Below are 14,252 nucleotides of genomic sequence, written 5' to 3' on the forward strand. Positions count from 1 at the left end.
GCAATCTACTTCCATAGTGATACTGCCTCGGAAACCCAAGGAGGGGTCGCTATGAGTCGGGTCCAACTCGACGGCAGTGAGTTTGGATTTTGGTGCTTATAAGAAAGTTGGAGTCTCCGAGTGGTGCGGGTGTTGAACATACTTAGTTGCTAACCAAAATGGATATCTGACCACTCAGAGATGCCTCAGAAGAAAAGCCTGAAAAAACCAGCCTCTGAAACCTCCCAGAGCATGGTTCCAGCCTGGCTCCTGCCAGTCGCCCCTGTGGCCACTGGTCCTGGTTAACATGGAGTGACTGCTCTAAGCGAATGAGAGTGAACTGTGGGATGTTTCCTTCCCTAGAAGAACAGGCAATTTTATGCTGTGAGAGAGACTAAAGACAGACAGACTCTCAGATCCTGACACCGCTCGGAACCATGGCGATTAACGGTGAGGAAGGTGAGAGTTGTTCTGGGGCGGCCGGAGGGGAAGGTTGGCCCCGTGAGAGCAGCCTCTCCGAGCCTCGTATTAAGCTTTGGTAGCACTCTCTTGCGACAGAAAAAAGAGGGACTGTTCCCCTCTGTCGTCACCTAGGGCCCACATTTTATTTCAAGCGCTCTGCCATTGTTCCAGGAACTGTGTGCGCTTTTCATAAAAACATTTTAAAATATTGATACAGAATTTCCACACAGAACAATTCATTTCGTGATCCACAGACTGAAGAAGGTGTGGGGGGCAGTCCCTTCCCGGGAGACGTTCCTTCTGAACTCACCAGAGAAAACGTTTGCGTTTCAGTTCATTCTCCCTCGGACGTGGGCATGGCCAGCATTCGGACCCATGCGGCTGTTTGTCACCGAGGTTCCGAGCCGGGTGGGAAGGAGCCCTGGCAGCTGCCACGGCGCCCTCTCCACTGCTCACTGCTGGTGCTCTGCTCCTTTGAGAGGCCGTGAAATGTCTCAGTAAATCAGAGTTGGAGAGATGAGCGCTCCAGGTTAGGGGAACGCGACATCCCAGAGCCACCAGTGAGCATGAGATTCCTGACCGAGTCTCCACGCACGGCGTGACCCCAGCTTGGCTCTGTCCGTCAGACTCACGGCTTACAAGGGGCCCCCCTTGGTGTGCTTCTCCTGGCTCTCAGTGACCCGGCAATGCTCCCCTAGGACGTCCAGGCAACCCCAGCCCAGCAGCTGTCATTCCCCACCTTGCAGGCCGCCGAGTCACCACTGTGGCCACCCTGGCCCCAGAACAGTCATGATGCCTCTGGTGCCACATCCAAGTGGCCTCTGAGGACGCTGGCCCTACGGGGCTCATGTCTGCCTTCAGGAGGGAGCCCCCTGCCCGTCTATGGGAAGGGCCACGGCAGTGGACTGAGTCCAAACCCAACTGCCTGCTGGCTTTCGTTCTGCCGTGGACACCCAGAGGGACATCTCCCTGGACTCGTTGCTGGAACACAGTTGGGAGCCGCCACCGTGACCTAAGGATGAAGGGACATCACTGACAAGTCTTGTTGTTCGCTGCTGTCACGTTGGCCCCCAATCCGCGGAGACCCCACGCAGAACAGAGCAAAACGCCATCCTCACGACCAGCTGTGGATCAGACCGCCGGGTCACAGGGCGCTAACTGGCTGGTTCTTGAAGGTAGATTTGCAGGCCTGTCTCCCTTGTCTGTCTCTGCTGACACTGGTTCAGCATCCAGCACTGCGCTAGCCTCCTCTGACCAACACTGAACCATGAATGCCTTTCGCACTAAGCAAGAAACCTTGCAAGATACTCCTAAATAAACCTGTCCTTCCAAACCTAAAACCCCACCAAGCGCAGAAGGAAACAGCAGCCCCCATTCAGCTCCCAAGAATACAAATGATTCCCTTTTGCTTCCGTTAAGGCGTGCTGTCTACTGGAGAAAAGGCGGAAATGGGTCACCTCAAAAAGCCTGAAGAAAGGAGCCCTCTGTCTCAGTTAAGGAGCCCTGGCGGCGTCTAGGTGAAGTGCTTGGCTGCGGACTGGAAGGCCAGAAGGTCAAGGCTTGTAATTGTCCTCATTTGTTGGTTGGTGTCTCTGGTTCCCTGTTTACAATCTTGTAGGCTTATTTACTTTGGATACTTCCATGTTGTTGTTGTTATATGCCATCGAGTCGGCCCCGACTCATAGCGACCCCTCCTTGGGTTTCCGAGGCAGTATCACTACGGAAGTAGGATTGCCCAACCTTCCTTCCGAGGAGTGGATACTTCCATAGTTGGGTTGATTTCTGGGTTATGTCATCATGTGTGTTAATGGTCATTTGTTGGCTGGTGTTGCTTCTCTGTCCAAAGGACTTCCTTTAGCATCTCTTGTAAGGTTGGTCTGGTTTTAACAAATTCCCTTAATTTCTGCTTATCTGGAAATGTCCTAATTTCAACCATCATATTTGAGGACAATTTTGTTGGGTACATAATTCTTGGTTGGAAATTTTTCTCTTTCAGGGTTTTATATATACCATCCCACTGTCTTCTCGCCTGCATGGTTTCTGCTGAGAAATCCTAGCTTAGTCTTATTGGTTGCCCCTTGTAGATAATTTTTCATTTTTCCTGTGCTGCTTTCAGGAGTCTTTCTTCGTCTTTGGTTTTGGTGAGTTTGATGATATATGTCTGGGTGATTTTCTTTTGGGGTCTATCCTGTTTGGGGTTTGTTGGACATCCTAAATGGATATATTCTCATCTTTCATCACACCAGGAAAATTATCTTTCAACAAATCTTTGACAGTTTTCTCTGTTGTTTTATTTGTCTCTTCCTGTTCTGAAATTCTGATTACACGTAGGTTATTCCTTTTGATGCTATCCCACATGAACCGTAGGCTTTCTTCATTTTGTCTTGATCTTTTTTCTGACTGATCCCTTTCCAAAGAAGTGTTCAGGTATTTGCCTTCAATCTCACGAATTCTGTCTTCCATTGATTCAGTTCTGCTCCTTTGTCCATTCAATGTCTTATCTATTTCTGAAAATTTAGTATTCATCTTCTGGATTTCTGTCTGTAGATTTTGTATCATTTCTAATTTTTCATTCATTTTATCATTTTTTTCTTGTATTGTCTTTTGAAATTGTTCTAGGGTTTTCTCTGTGTTTTCCTTGATCTGTCTCTTAATTCGCTGAAGATACCTAAATATAATTCTTTTGAATTCCTCAACAGGGAGTTCCAATGCTGTGTCTTCCTCAGGGATGTGTTTTGGGTCTGTATCCTGTTCCCTTGTTTCTCCTGCTTTATCTTGCTTCTTTGTGTGGACTGTGATGCTCTGTTGTCTCCGAGGCATTGTGACGTTTTTGTGTTTGTATTTAATTGGTGATTGTATGTTGGAGTGACTTGTCCATGATTTTCATTTTCTTTGTATGTTGTCTACACAAGCAGGGTACTGTGCTCCTCTATTCGCTAGTTGACAGCACTTACACACTCACCACCTGTCTCCTTTCCTGTTGTCAGCCTCTTGTACGTCCCTGCTGACCTTGGCAAACAGAGCCTATTCTTAGGTCCCTGGAATCCGAATGAGAATGCTATCACTTTAAAATCCAAAATGGCTGCCACTTGTAAAGGTTCAAAATGGCTGCACCCTCAGTCACTTTAAATATCCAAAATGGCTGCTGCATGTAAACAATCAAAATGGCTGCACCCTCCAGACAGCAGAAAATCCACAGCTCAGATTTTCTCCTTCCTTGCTGTTTCCCTTCCTAGTCATAGGCCACCAGTGCAGTTGTCCCTGCAACCCTTGGTGATCAGGGTTGATCTTTAGGTCAATTCTCAGGTCCCAACACCTCTTGGAAATACTCAGGCTGTTGGTCCTATCAGAGTAGCTGACAGTCTGCAGCTCCGACTGTTTCTGTACTCACTGTTTTTGTTCAGTTTTTTCCACTCGTTGGTGCCTAATCCACTCCTGCATAGTTTCTTTCAAAGCTCAGGGCTCCAGGAGTATCTTCTGTGTCTCTGTCAATTGTTTTTTCTTTTCTTTGTTGAAGACGGTCTGTGTCACTTGTCTGCCTTTTCCTCCATCTTACTGGAAGTCCCTTTCTGTTGGTTTTTGGTTGCTTTCTTAATCTGCTCTTTTATTTCTCAAAAGAGACTGACTTCACATAAACTCCACACGGACACCACCTCATTAACATAATAAAGGACACCCAGTCCTAAATGGAATTACATCCTCAGTACAGCACCCACTGCCTGGAGTGGATTCTGACCCACAGCGCCCCTAGAGGACAGAGTGGAACTGTCCCACGGGGTTTCCAAGGCCTAAAGCATTTATTTGACTGCTAACCAGAAGGTTGGCAGTTCAAACCCACTAGTCACTCTGCAGAACAAAGTGGAAGGAAGATGGAGCAATCTACTTCCATAAAGATTTACTGCCTCAGGAACCCAGTGGGGATTGCTATGAGTCAGAATTGGCTTGATGGCAGTGGGTGTGGATTTTATTTTGGAATCTTTACAGAAGCTGACTGCCTCATCTGTCTCCCTTGGGGTGGCTGGTAGGTTTAAACTGCTGACCTCTTGGTTACCAGCCGAGCACTTTAACCACTGTGCCCCAGGGCTCCTTTCCACAGGTCCACGGTTAGGATTTACTACCAATGTTACTGGGTCACAGTTCAATCCCTCATTCCTTTCCACCACAGATAGGTCTGGATGTCACAGACTGGACTGTCTACCTGTTCAAAGAGTAAGTCAGCTTTTACCATTTGGTACGCATCTTCTCACAGACAGTGTCCTAATAAACCTGGAAGCGTGAACTGGTGACATCAACAGGGGGGCACAGGGGCTGTGGACCACACCAGGTGACACTGTCGGAGGGTGACACCGAAACATTTTTTGTAAGTGCAGCTTACATTTGAAATCCTTGACCACTTCAATGTTTTCTCCATTTATCGCGATGCTGCTTAGTGGTCCCATTGTAAGCATTTCTGTTTTCTTTGTGTTGAGGTGTAACCACACTGCAGACTGTAGTCTTCAATCTTCAATTCACCTATAGAACTAAAACTCTGCACTAATTTATTTTATGAACCTTCTAGGAGCTCTGGTGGTATAGTGCCTAAGACATCTGACTGCTAACCAGAAGGCTGGAGGTTCAAACCCACCAGCCACTCTTTGGAAGGAAGACTGGGCAATCTGCTTCCGTAGACATACCACCTCAGAAGCCCAAGGAGGAGTCTCTGTGAGTCAGAACCGACTCAACGGCAGTGAGTTTGGTTTTTGGTTTAGTGTTCTCCAGTCAGAGCTGTCATCGTCACCCAATTACAATGTCCCTTTGAGTCACGTGGTTTCGTGTGCTTATTCTACAAGCACACGCAGTGACAAGCATGTCCTTGTGACCGGCCCTGGGGACGAGCCCGTGCTGGAGACATGCATGTGCTGTTTTCATCACTGCCCGTGTTATTACAGTCACTGACTTGGTCCAATTTTCTGGTGTTTTAGTTGTTAGTAGTGTTAGTAGTGTTCGTGAACCTGTGTCAATCACTAGTTTGAGAACAAAGTGGTCGTTAAAGGTGAAAAAGCAGAAACCCACAGAAGGCTTCCCCTCAGTTACTAATAACACAATTCAGTGTGGAAAGGTTAGGGAACAGTTTTGTTTGCATGTATCCACTCTTAAGTCATTTTATATATAAGTAATTTACATCTTTTACCATATATCACTCTATGATTAAAACCGATCATAAACGTTACTAAGGACTCTCTGTGGTCTGGAACAGGAGGCGGTGGCCTGTGCAGGGGTGACACCACACCTAGTGATGCCCCTGTAGGAACCCCTCTCTTGAGTCGACACGCCCGCTGCTGGCACGTTGGAGATGGTGCCGCTCAATTCACCCCTCCAGCTTCAGGCCCGGAGCTGAGCGCCCTGGGGATTAAGCAGACGCCACGCCAATTCAAAAGTTAGATTTCATGGGCAATGAAGCAGGGCCTCCATGCTGGGTGAGACTGCCACTCACGGCCCGGGACTTCCAGTTCCGCCAACTCACGTGCTCAACAGCTTGACTGACAGCTGCGGCCCTAGCAGGCGGAGGCTGCCGCTGCCCCATGTCCTGGCACGACTGTCTGTCTGGGTGTAAGTGGTCAGTCTGGGCCAGTGGTTTCACGGAAAGGGATTTTCTTACTGTGTGCACAGTGGCCTGCAGGCAGTGATCCATATAGTGAGATGCCCCCTCCGGGAGGACGCAAATGGAACAGGGGGTCTCCATGCAGGGGCCATGCTGGAGAGTCACCCCAGGAAGCAGCACAACACAGGACTGGGGACTGTCGACCAGTGCAGTGAGGACAGGAATAGTAACGGAGGGGCTCCATGATAGAGGCACCGCTGCAGACTTCCTGCCAAATGTGCTGACTCGGGGAGTTTTCCGGAAGGTCCAGCCTTGGGGAAACTACTCATCTTCTCTGCTCAGCTGAAAACTCTCGTCCCCAAAGAGCAAACATGGCGGGAACTGGGACTCATCCACAAAGTCAGGGCGACAAGTGACAGGAGGCCTGTCTCCTGGCTGGGAAGGGCCCTCTTGTGGGAAGGCACCCTGGTGGGGATGAGGGGCCACCTTCAGTCTCGTCAGCTCTCATCCCCTGGGTCCATCCTTTATGGTGAGAGGAGCCACAGCGTGTGGGCTGTCCTGGGACCCCCTAAAGCTGTATTTCGCGGCTGCTCTGTGGGGAGAGCTGTGTACGGCTCCCTTAACTGCCATCCCGTCTACTGGGTGACCATGTAAGTCAGACTGCAGGATTCGCCCGGCCAAACGCCTCGGAATGATCTGCGTAAGTGAAGCACCTGTCAGCGCCCACCGCACAGCTGCACGTCCGTCCAGGGCCTGGGCGGCTGCTGAGGCAGAGGAGTGGCGTGCGGGGCAGGGATGAGCCTGGCCAGGCTTCCTAGTGGCGGTCCCCACTGTCCCCGTCCCTGACTGCCACCTCTAGGGTGGTGAGCACCCCTAGTTCCTAGCCCAGTGCTACTGTCATGAGTGGCTGTCCTGTTCCTGTGTGTCCTGGTGGCCCTGGGGTTGGGCAGAATTTGCAGGGGTGGAGATGAGGATGAGGAAGGGGACGAGACGGCCCTGTCATCCAGCCTGGGTGCCTGAGTCCCCTGACCGCACCAGCCACAAAACTGGGGGGCTTCTGGTCTCCCCAGGGCAAGGGCTGGCTTGATGGGATGACAGCAGGCCAAGCATGGGCCCCGGGGCTGCCCAGACCAACATGCCTGGCTCCCCAGGAACCTGGGGGTGAGGGCTCTGAGCTGGTGGCCCCACACCCAGATTGCTGCTCTGTTGCCATCAGGAGCCACCGAGTCGTCCCCCCAGGGTGACCCCATGCACAAGGAACAGAGCGCTGCTGGGCCTGCACCTCCCTGTGGTCGGCCGAGCAGCAGCCGTTGGTGCCGCCCAGGGTTCTCACGGCCGATGGCAGGAGCAGGTCGGCAGACCTTTCCTCCTGGTCTCTCTCCATCTGGACACTCCGCTGAAACCCGTCCAGCATCATAGTGACACACAGGCCTCCAGGGGCAGACGGGAGCCCCCAGGGACAGAGAGATGGTAGCTGTGTGAGAGGTGCACTGGCTGGGAATGGAACCCAGGTCTCCCACACGGAAGGCTCGGAACCACCACTGCCCCCTCGTATCAAAGTACCCCCGTCACTAAACAGGGCCTGCGTGCTGAGACTGGCGCCAGGCCACCCTGCCCCTTGTAAACCACCCCCAGGCGGGAGGAAGTCTCCAGTGAGCCTTGCAGAGAACACGGCTGATCCCGACTAACGGGCCGGGTAACGAGGCCTGGGATGGATGTCGGCTGGGATGCGAAGCCCCAAGGTGCTGCCAGGTGCTCAAATCCCGACAATCTGAAGGGCACTGCACCCCGCTCCTAGTGCCGCTGGTGAGTCACGCGGGGCGTTTCCCTCACCCTCCATGGAAGGAGCGAGCCCGTCAGGAGCCACGCTGCCGCCCAGAGCGATCCAAAAGGGAGCCCCGTGGGCAGCCTGTCTCCATGTGAAGCAGGGAAGTCGTTCAGCACAGACCCGTGAGTCGGCACAAGTAAGCCCTCGCCTGCCTTGCTCCTGGGTCATCGCCCGTGTGCGTCCTTCACTCCATTTCTCCCGTGTACGGTGCTGCTGGTTGACATGCGGTTGGCTCCCACTCGCGGTGACCCCATGCACGGGATGACACGCGGCCCAGTCCTGCACCGTCCATGAGGCCAGTGTTGCGGCTACTGTGTCCGTCCATCTCACGGGGGCTTCCCTCGTTTTTGTTGGCCCCCGGCTTTACCAACCTTGACGTCCCTTTCTAGCGACTGCTTTGTCCTGGTGACGTGCCCAGAGCAGGCCATCACAGTCTCGCAGTCCTCGCTTCTAAGGAACGTTCCGTCTGTTTCTTCTAAGACTGATCTGTTTGCTCCGGCCATCCACTGGATGTGTGCTCAATACTCTTCGCCGGCACCACAGGCTGAATGCGTCATTTCTTCCTCTGCCTTCCTCTCCTCCTCGTCTAGCTTCCACATGCATCTGAGGTGACTGCAAAGACCACGGCTTGGTTGGGCTCATCATAGGCATCAGAGTCACACCCTGCACAGCTGTAGGATAGCATCACACCAGGCTGTGAGCACAGACACGGCCAAGGCACAGAACACTGCCACCATCTCAAAGGGCCTCGCGGTGCCCTTTCATAGTCTGTATGTCTGTACTCGGGACAGGCGTCCGGGTAGAAGAAAGCTACTCACGACCGTCCTGCGGTTCTCCAGTACAAAACCCAACCCAACCCACGCTGTTGAGTTGATTCTGACTCACTGTGATCCTACTGGACGGAGCAGAACTGCCCCCCAGGGCTTCCAAGGCTGTCAGTCCTTACGAAGTAAACTGTCACCTCTTTCTCCCATAAAGCAGCTGCTGGTTTCAAACTGCTGATCTTTTGGTTAGCAGCCGACAGTTTTAACCACAGCACCACCGGGGCTCCTGTTCTCTCGTACAACGCTTCTTACTCTCTGTTGTGGCTGGATCCTGGGGCAGTCCGGTGACTCTGTTCCTGTTGCTGTTGGTCACCATCGGGTCGGCTCTGCCCCGTGGAGACCCTGTGTGGAAAGGGGTGCTGCCCGGTCTTGTACCATCTTCACAGGCACTGGTCTGCTGGAATCCGTGGTGGCAACCCATGTCACGGAGTCGCCGTCACTGGCCCTCCTCTCCGTCCGTCACGACGTTCTCCAGCCACTGGTCCCTCCCGGGGATGCATCTGAGAGGGTGGGTCACAGTCTCGGATGAGATCTGTGCTCAGGGTTCCCACTGCTGAATTCTAGAAGGAGGTCATCCCTGCCCTTCTCCCAAGTCTGTCTCAGTCTGGACGCACTGCCGAGACCTGCCCACCATGGGTGACCCTGCTGTACGTGAAATACCCGCCCACCGTGGGTGACCCTGCTGTATGTGAAATACCCGCCCACCGTGGGGGACCCTGCTGTATGTGAAATACCGGTGGCACAGCTTCCAGCACCATAGTGACATGTGATGTTTTCAGAAATAAGAAATAAAACATAGACACGTAAAGGAAATCTAGTGCATTGGTGACACTTATAGTCAGTCTCCAGGAACGTGGAGGGTGTGGGTGATGTGTGTTTTTCTTTGCAGTGCGCGTTTAGCCATGTGGTTCCTGGCAGATGGGGGTCACCTCAGGGCACCCAGAAGTCTCCACTTTCTTCGCGGGCATTCTGCAGAACAAGAGCTGGCAGCGGGTCTTGTGGCCCAGGACCTCAAAGCAACGCTGAGTATCAACCATGCTGCACGGCATCTGTGACCCACGACGTCTCTCGTTTACAGGTAGGGGTCCTGCTGTGACAATGTGGTTTCTACCAATGCCGTAAGTGACTAAAAGCAAAACAACCCAAACCAAACTCACTGCCACAGAGTCAATTATGACTCACAGTGACCCCCAACAGGTTTCTGAGGCTGTAAATCTTTATGGAAGCAGACTGCCTCATCTTTCTTCCTTGGGGGCTAATGGGTTCAAGCCACCATCCTTTTGGTGAGCGGCCATATACCTTAACCACTACACCAAAATTATGCTACATTTCACACTATGTTTTAGAGAAGTAAAAATGCATTTTCTTCCTATCCAAGTTCATGGAGCCCCTGAGTCCTACCCATGAACTCCTTGGTGGCCTCAAGCGTTAACCAAGTGAACTTTGTTCTCAGTGACCTTCTGATGTTTGGGAGAAGAACAGTTTCCTTCTTGTCAGTGGGGCTCCTGTCACTGACCTGCCTCCTTCACTACCACGTCTCGATTGGGCACAGTCCTCACTCAGGCCTTTAACCCACAGCCCTCGCCGCCCCCTTCAGGCCCCCAGATCAAGATGTCCATGCCAGATCCAGGAGATGTGGTGGTAAAAGGGCGCAGGTGAGGGCTGTGATGAAAGGTGTGAGCAAGTGGGTGACGTGATGGCCCCACACCCCACCTGAAGGCCCCATGGCCCCTTCCTGACCTGGGATTCCCACACCCTCCCCAAGGGTCCTGCAGCCCCTGCCTGACCTGGGGCCCCACCTGACCTAGGCCCCACCCCTACCTGACGGCCTGGCCTCTATGATGTAGCCTGTGGTGGGTGTCCTGCCGGAGTTTCCCTCCGTCCACTGCAGGGTCAGCTCGGAGGTGGATTTGGTGACCAGGACATCTCTGGGGGAGTCCGGGGAGCCTGTGGAAAAAAGAATGAGAGGTTGGTACTGGGGGAGTCCTCCTCGCCCTGTGTGGCGTCAGCTGTATGGGGTCTAGTCCCTCGACAGGTGACCTGTCCTGCACTGCCACCACTTCCTGGTCCTCACACGGGGCAGTGGCACTCACCTCACACTCGGGGACAGACAGATGCCATGTCCACGTGGTCCCCAGACATACGCTCTGCCGCTGTAGCCAGACACTTGTCTCAGCCAAGATCCCAACTGCTGCCTACGGGGCAGTTGCACGGCCCCTCCTGACACTGGCGTGTGAGAGCCTGAAAATCCCCTTGTTTATTTATTGAAAAAATGGAGCCCTCTTATCTCCTCATCTTCCGGAAAATGTATCAAAGCTTTATATGCTGAATGCAGGCTAAGCGTTTGCGTGTGGACAGTTACAAGTGTCACAGACAGAACTGAAAATATGGATTGTGCTAGTGGCTTAGTGCCTAAGGCATCTGACTGCTAACCAGAAGGCTGGCTGTTCAAACCCCCAGGCCACTCCTCGGAAGGCAGGTTGGGCAATCTACTTCCGTAGTGATACTGCCTTGGAAACCCAAGGAGGGGTCGCTATATGTCGGATGTGACTTGATGGCCGTGAGTTTGATTTGGTTTTTGGTTGTTGTCTTAACCCTACGTGATGGGATCCGTTTGGAGCAGGTTTTTTTTTTTTTTGGTGTGTGTGAGGTTAATGAGGCCGTGTAGGGTGTGTGTTAAACCAATCACGGTCCTGAGGGCAAAAGAGCAGGTGAGCTCAGAGAAGCAGAGAGGTGGAGGGGAACACGCCATGGCCAGGAGCAGAAGCTGGAAGGAGATGAGGATACTGTTGCCCTAGAGCCGACCCCTGAACCCTGACTTCGAGCCTCCTGAACCCGGGAGAACCCATTTCCGTTTGCCAACGCTAGCCACTCGTGCTTTGTCACAGCAGCTCCAGGTGACTGAGCCACCAAGCACCCCTGCAGAACCAGGTTCGAACCCACTCCCCGGGGGACAGCCCGGCCACGTGCAGCGTGCGGCCCACTCACCCTCCGCGGGCCCCGCCGTGACATTGGCCTGGATCTCGGGTCCGTAGGCGATGGTGCGCGCTTGGACCCGGAAGAAGTAGGTGACGCCTTTGGTGAGGTCCCGCACCTTCAGCCAGCGCTGCCAATTCCCTTTAATGTCCACGGTCACCACCTTGCTCACCCCTGGAGACACAAGAAGCAGAGAGAAGGGAAAAGGGGGCTGAGCCGGAGCGGCAGCGGGGCCCCGTCTGCGGCACCGATTAACGGGGAAGCGGCATGGAGTGCTGACAGTGGCCCGCAATTAGAAGGCGTTTAAGCCGTGATAATAGCCCATTTTCAGCACAGAGAAGTGTAATTGGGGTTTAAGCTTGGTAAGTGGGTTCCAGCAAAGGGAAAATCAAATCTCCCAGCCCAGGGGAGGGGCCCTCCCTCTCATTAATTGCACGGAAGGAGGGAAAGAAAGATGCACAGCCCATCGGCCAAGGGCAGATGGCCGGCTGCCCTGTCTCGGGTAGGCTCCCTGGGGAACGTCCCGGAAAATGTTCCCTTCCCTGGTGGTTCTGAACTGTGCAGAGCCCTGTGCGACATGTGGGTAACTGAGCTCCTGAATGCGTCACAGCAGCCAGCTGTCACCCGGGGGGCTCTGCCTGACGGTCCGAGTGGAGCTGTGTGCTGAAGCTTTGCAATGGCTCCTCTGTGGAAACGCATCCCCAGGCCTTAATTCCGAGCCACCTCTGGGCAGCCCTGGACCCCTAATTGTTCAGTCAGAGCCAAGTGTGTTAGCCATTGGTATCACTCAGGGATCCCACTGATCCATTTACCAAAAAAAAAAAAAAAAACCCCAAGAAAACCACCAAACCGGTTGCCTTGCGGTGGATTCTGACTCCCAGGGACCTTGGGTGTGCGTGTCAGCAGGAGCTGTGCTCGTAGGGTTCCCAGTGGCTCAGTTTTCAGAAGTTGCCAGGCCATTCTTCCAAGGCACTTCTGGGAAGACTCAAACCTCTAACCTTTGGGTTAGCAGCCGAGCGTAACTGTGCCTCCCAGACTACGACTTAGTCGTGAGGAAGAGACTCTGGAAGCCACCGGTTTTAGAAACTGCTGTGTGGGGACCAGGAGTCGAGGTGTGCTGTCTGGGGTCTCCCCAAAGGTGCAGCTAAGAGCTGGGCTTCTCGACACAGTGCCCCGGCAGTCAAGGAACTTGCTAGAACTTGGCCGTGGACCTTGGAGCTCGGATGAGAGCTAGCTCATCATCCCAGGTATGGATGTGACTCAGTCAGTGACGTCGAGCTAGGTGAGCTTGCTCTGCCGAGTAGCAGCTCTCCGTGCTGGTGGACGCGTGACCTGGGCAGGCCTGGGGCTGGCGGTGTGAAGCGTAACTGGAAAGCGGGATACAACACTGTGGGGGGCGGGGCGAGCAATCCTGAAACCGACACACATGCAGCATGTTCCAAGACGGGAAGAACAGGGTTCCTTGGTTAAACCAGTTTGGCGAAAGTTAGATGAGTTCTCTCTGTGGGACTTCGTGGAGCTCCCAGCATCCTAATACCTGCTGGCTGTCTCCTGGGGAAGGAGCCCTGGGTCACGGTGGCTTAGCGCAGGGCTGCTAAAGAAAGGTCTGGAGGAGAAGAGAACTGGTGACCTGCTCCCGTAAAGGTGACAGCCTCGAAGACACTCTGGGCCAGGCCGGCTCTGCCCCATGGGGTCACCGTGAGTCAGGGGTGACTGGACAGCAGTGGGACCCCTTGGAGAAGGATATAAGGCATTATATAAGCATATCCGTCGACAGAATTTGTTTTCCTTGGAATATCGTTTGGAAAGCTGGACTGGGTGGTCCACCTCCTGTCCCTGGTCCAGCCGGCCACCGCCACCACCCCACACAACAGAGCATGTGGCTCCCAAGATGCTTCATGGGGGAGGGTCATGTCCTGCTACTCAGCCCTTTAACGCTGGGGCCATTCCCACAGAGGCATCTTCCTGCTGCTCACCCGCCATAGTAGTCAAAGATGTCACGGTGCCTTTCACAGAACATTTATTCAGCTACATCGCTCACTTCCAAATTCTTTCAGGGCAATTTTGACAGTTTTTGAATGGCCCATGTCATGGATTGGACTGTGTCCCCCCCAAAATGTGTGTCACCTTGGCTGGGCCAGGAATCTTGGTGGTTTAGCAGTTACCTAATGATGCAGCATAGCAGCTGAATGATGTCATCACCCCCATGATGTGATCTGATGTAATTACGCTCCATTTAGTGGTCAGGTAGAATTATGCCAGGTGGTATAAAGCCTAACCTCTGTGACTGTCAGGAGGCAGGATTAGATGTAGGTACCCTGAGGAGGCAGGATACAATCCACAGGAGGAGGCTGTGTCTTGACTCCACCTCCTCTGAGATATAAAAGAGATTAAACAATCGAGCAGAGATTGAGGGACCTCCAAGAAGGAAGAGCCAGAAGCAGACTATGTCCTTTTCCTTTGGACCTGGGGCCCCAGCACCTCTCAGACCCAGTGTGGGACTGGTGCCCAGACACATGGGGATCTTCAAGGGACACAGGCCCACAGGTGCTGACAGGAGACAAGGACCTCCCCCCCAAGCCGACAGAGAGAAAGGCTCTGC

At 53.2% G+C, this 14,252-nt stretch overlaps 1 protein-coding gene across 1 annotated transcript in view; it reads right to left on the bottom strand.

Moving 5' to 3' along the window:
- The window catches only part of SDK1 (sidekick cell adhesion molecule 1), a 661,119-nt gene that overhangs the window by 26,440 nt on the left and 620,427 nt on the right, over window positions 1–14,252 (bottom strand). The window contains exons 39-40 of the mRNA XM_007942892.1: window positions 11,663–11,824; window positions 10,496–10,621 (exon numbers count right to left, since the gene is read on the bottom strand). Coding sequence (XP_007941083.1) covers window positions 10,496–10,621; window positions 11,663–11,824 — 288 coding nt within the window. The remainder of the gene's footprint in view (window positions 1–10,495; window positions 10,622–11,662; window positions 11,825–14,252) is intronic.

This window comes from Orycteropus afer, unplaced genomic scaffold (assembly GCF_000298275.1).
Source record: "Orycteropus afer afer isolate SDZICR_OR568_19922 unplaced genomic scaffold, OryAfe1.0 scaffold00006, whole genome shotgun sequence".
Classification (NCBI taxonomy): domain Eukaryota; kingdom Metazoa; phylum Chordata; class Mammalia; order Tubulidentata; family Orycteropodidae; genus Orycteropus; species Orycteropus afer.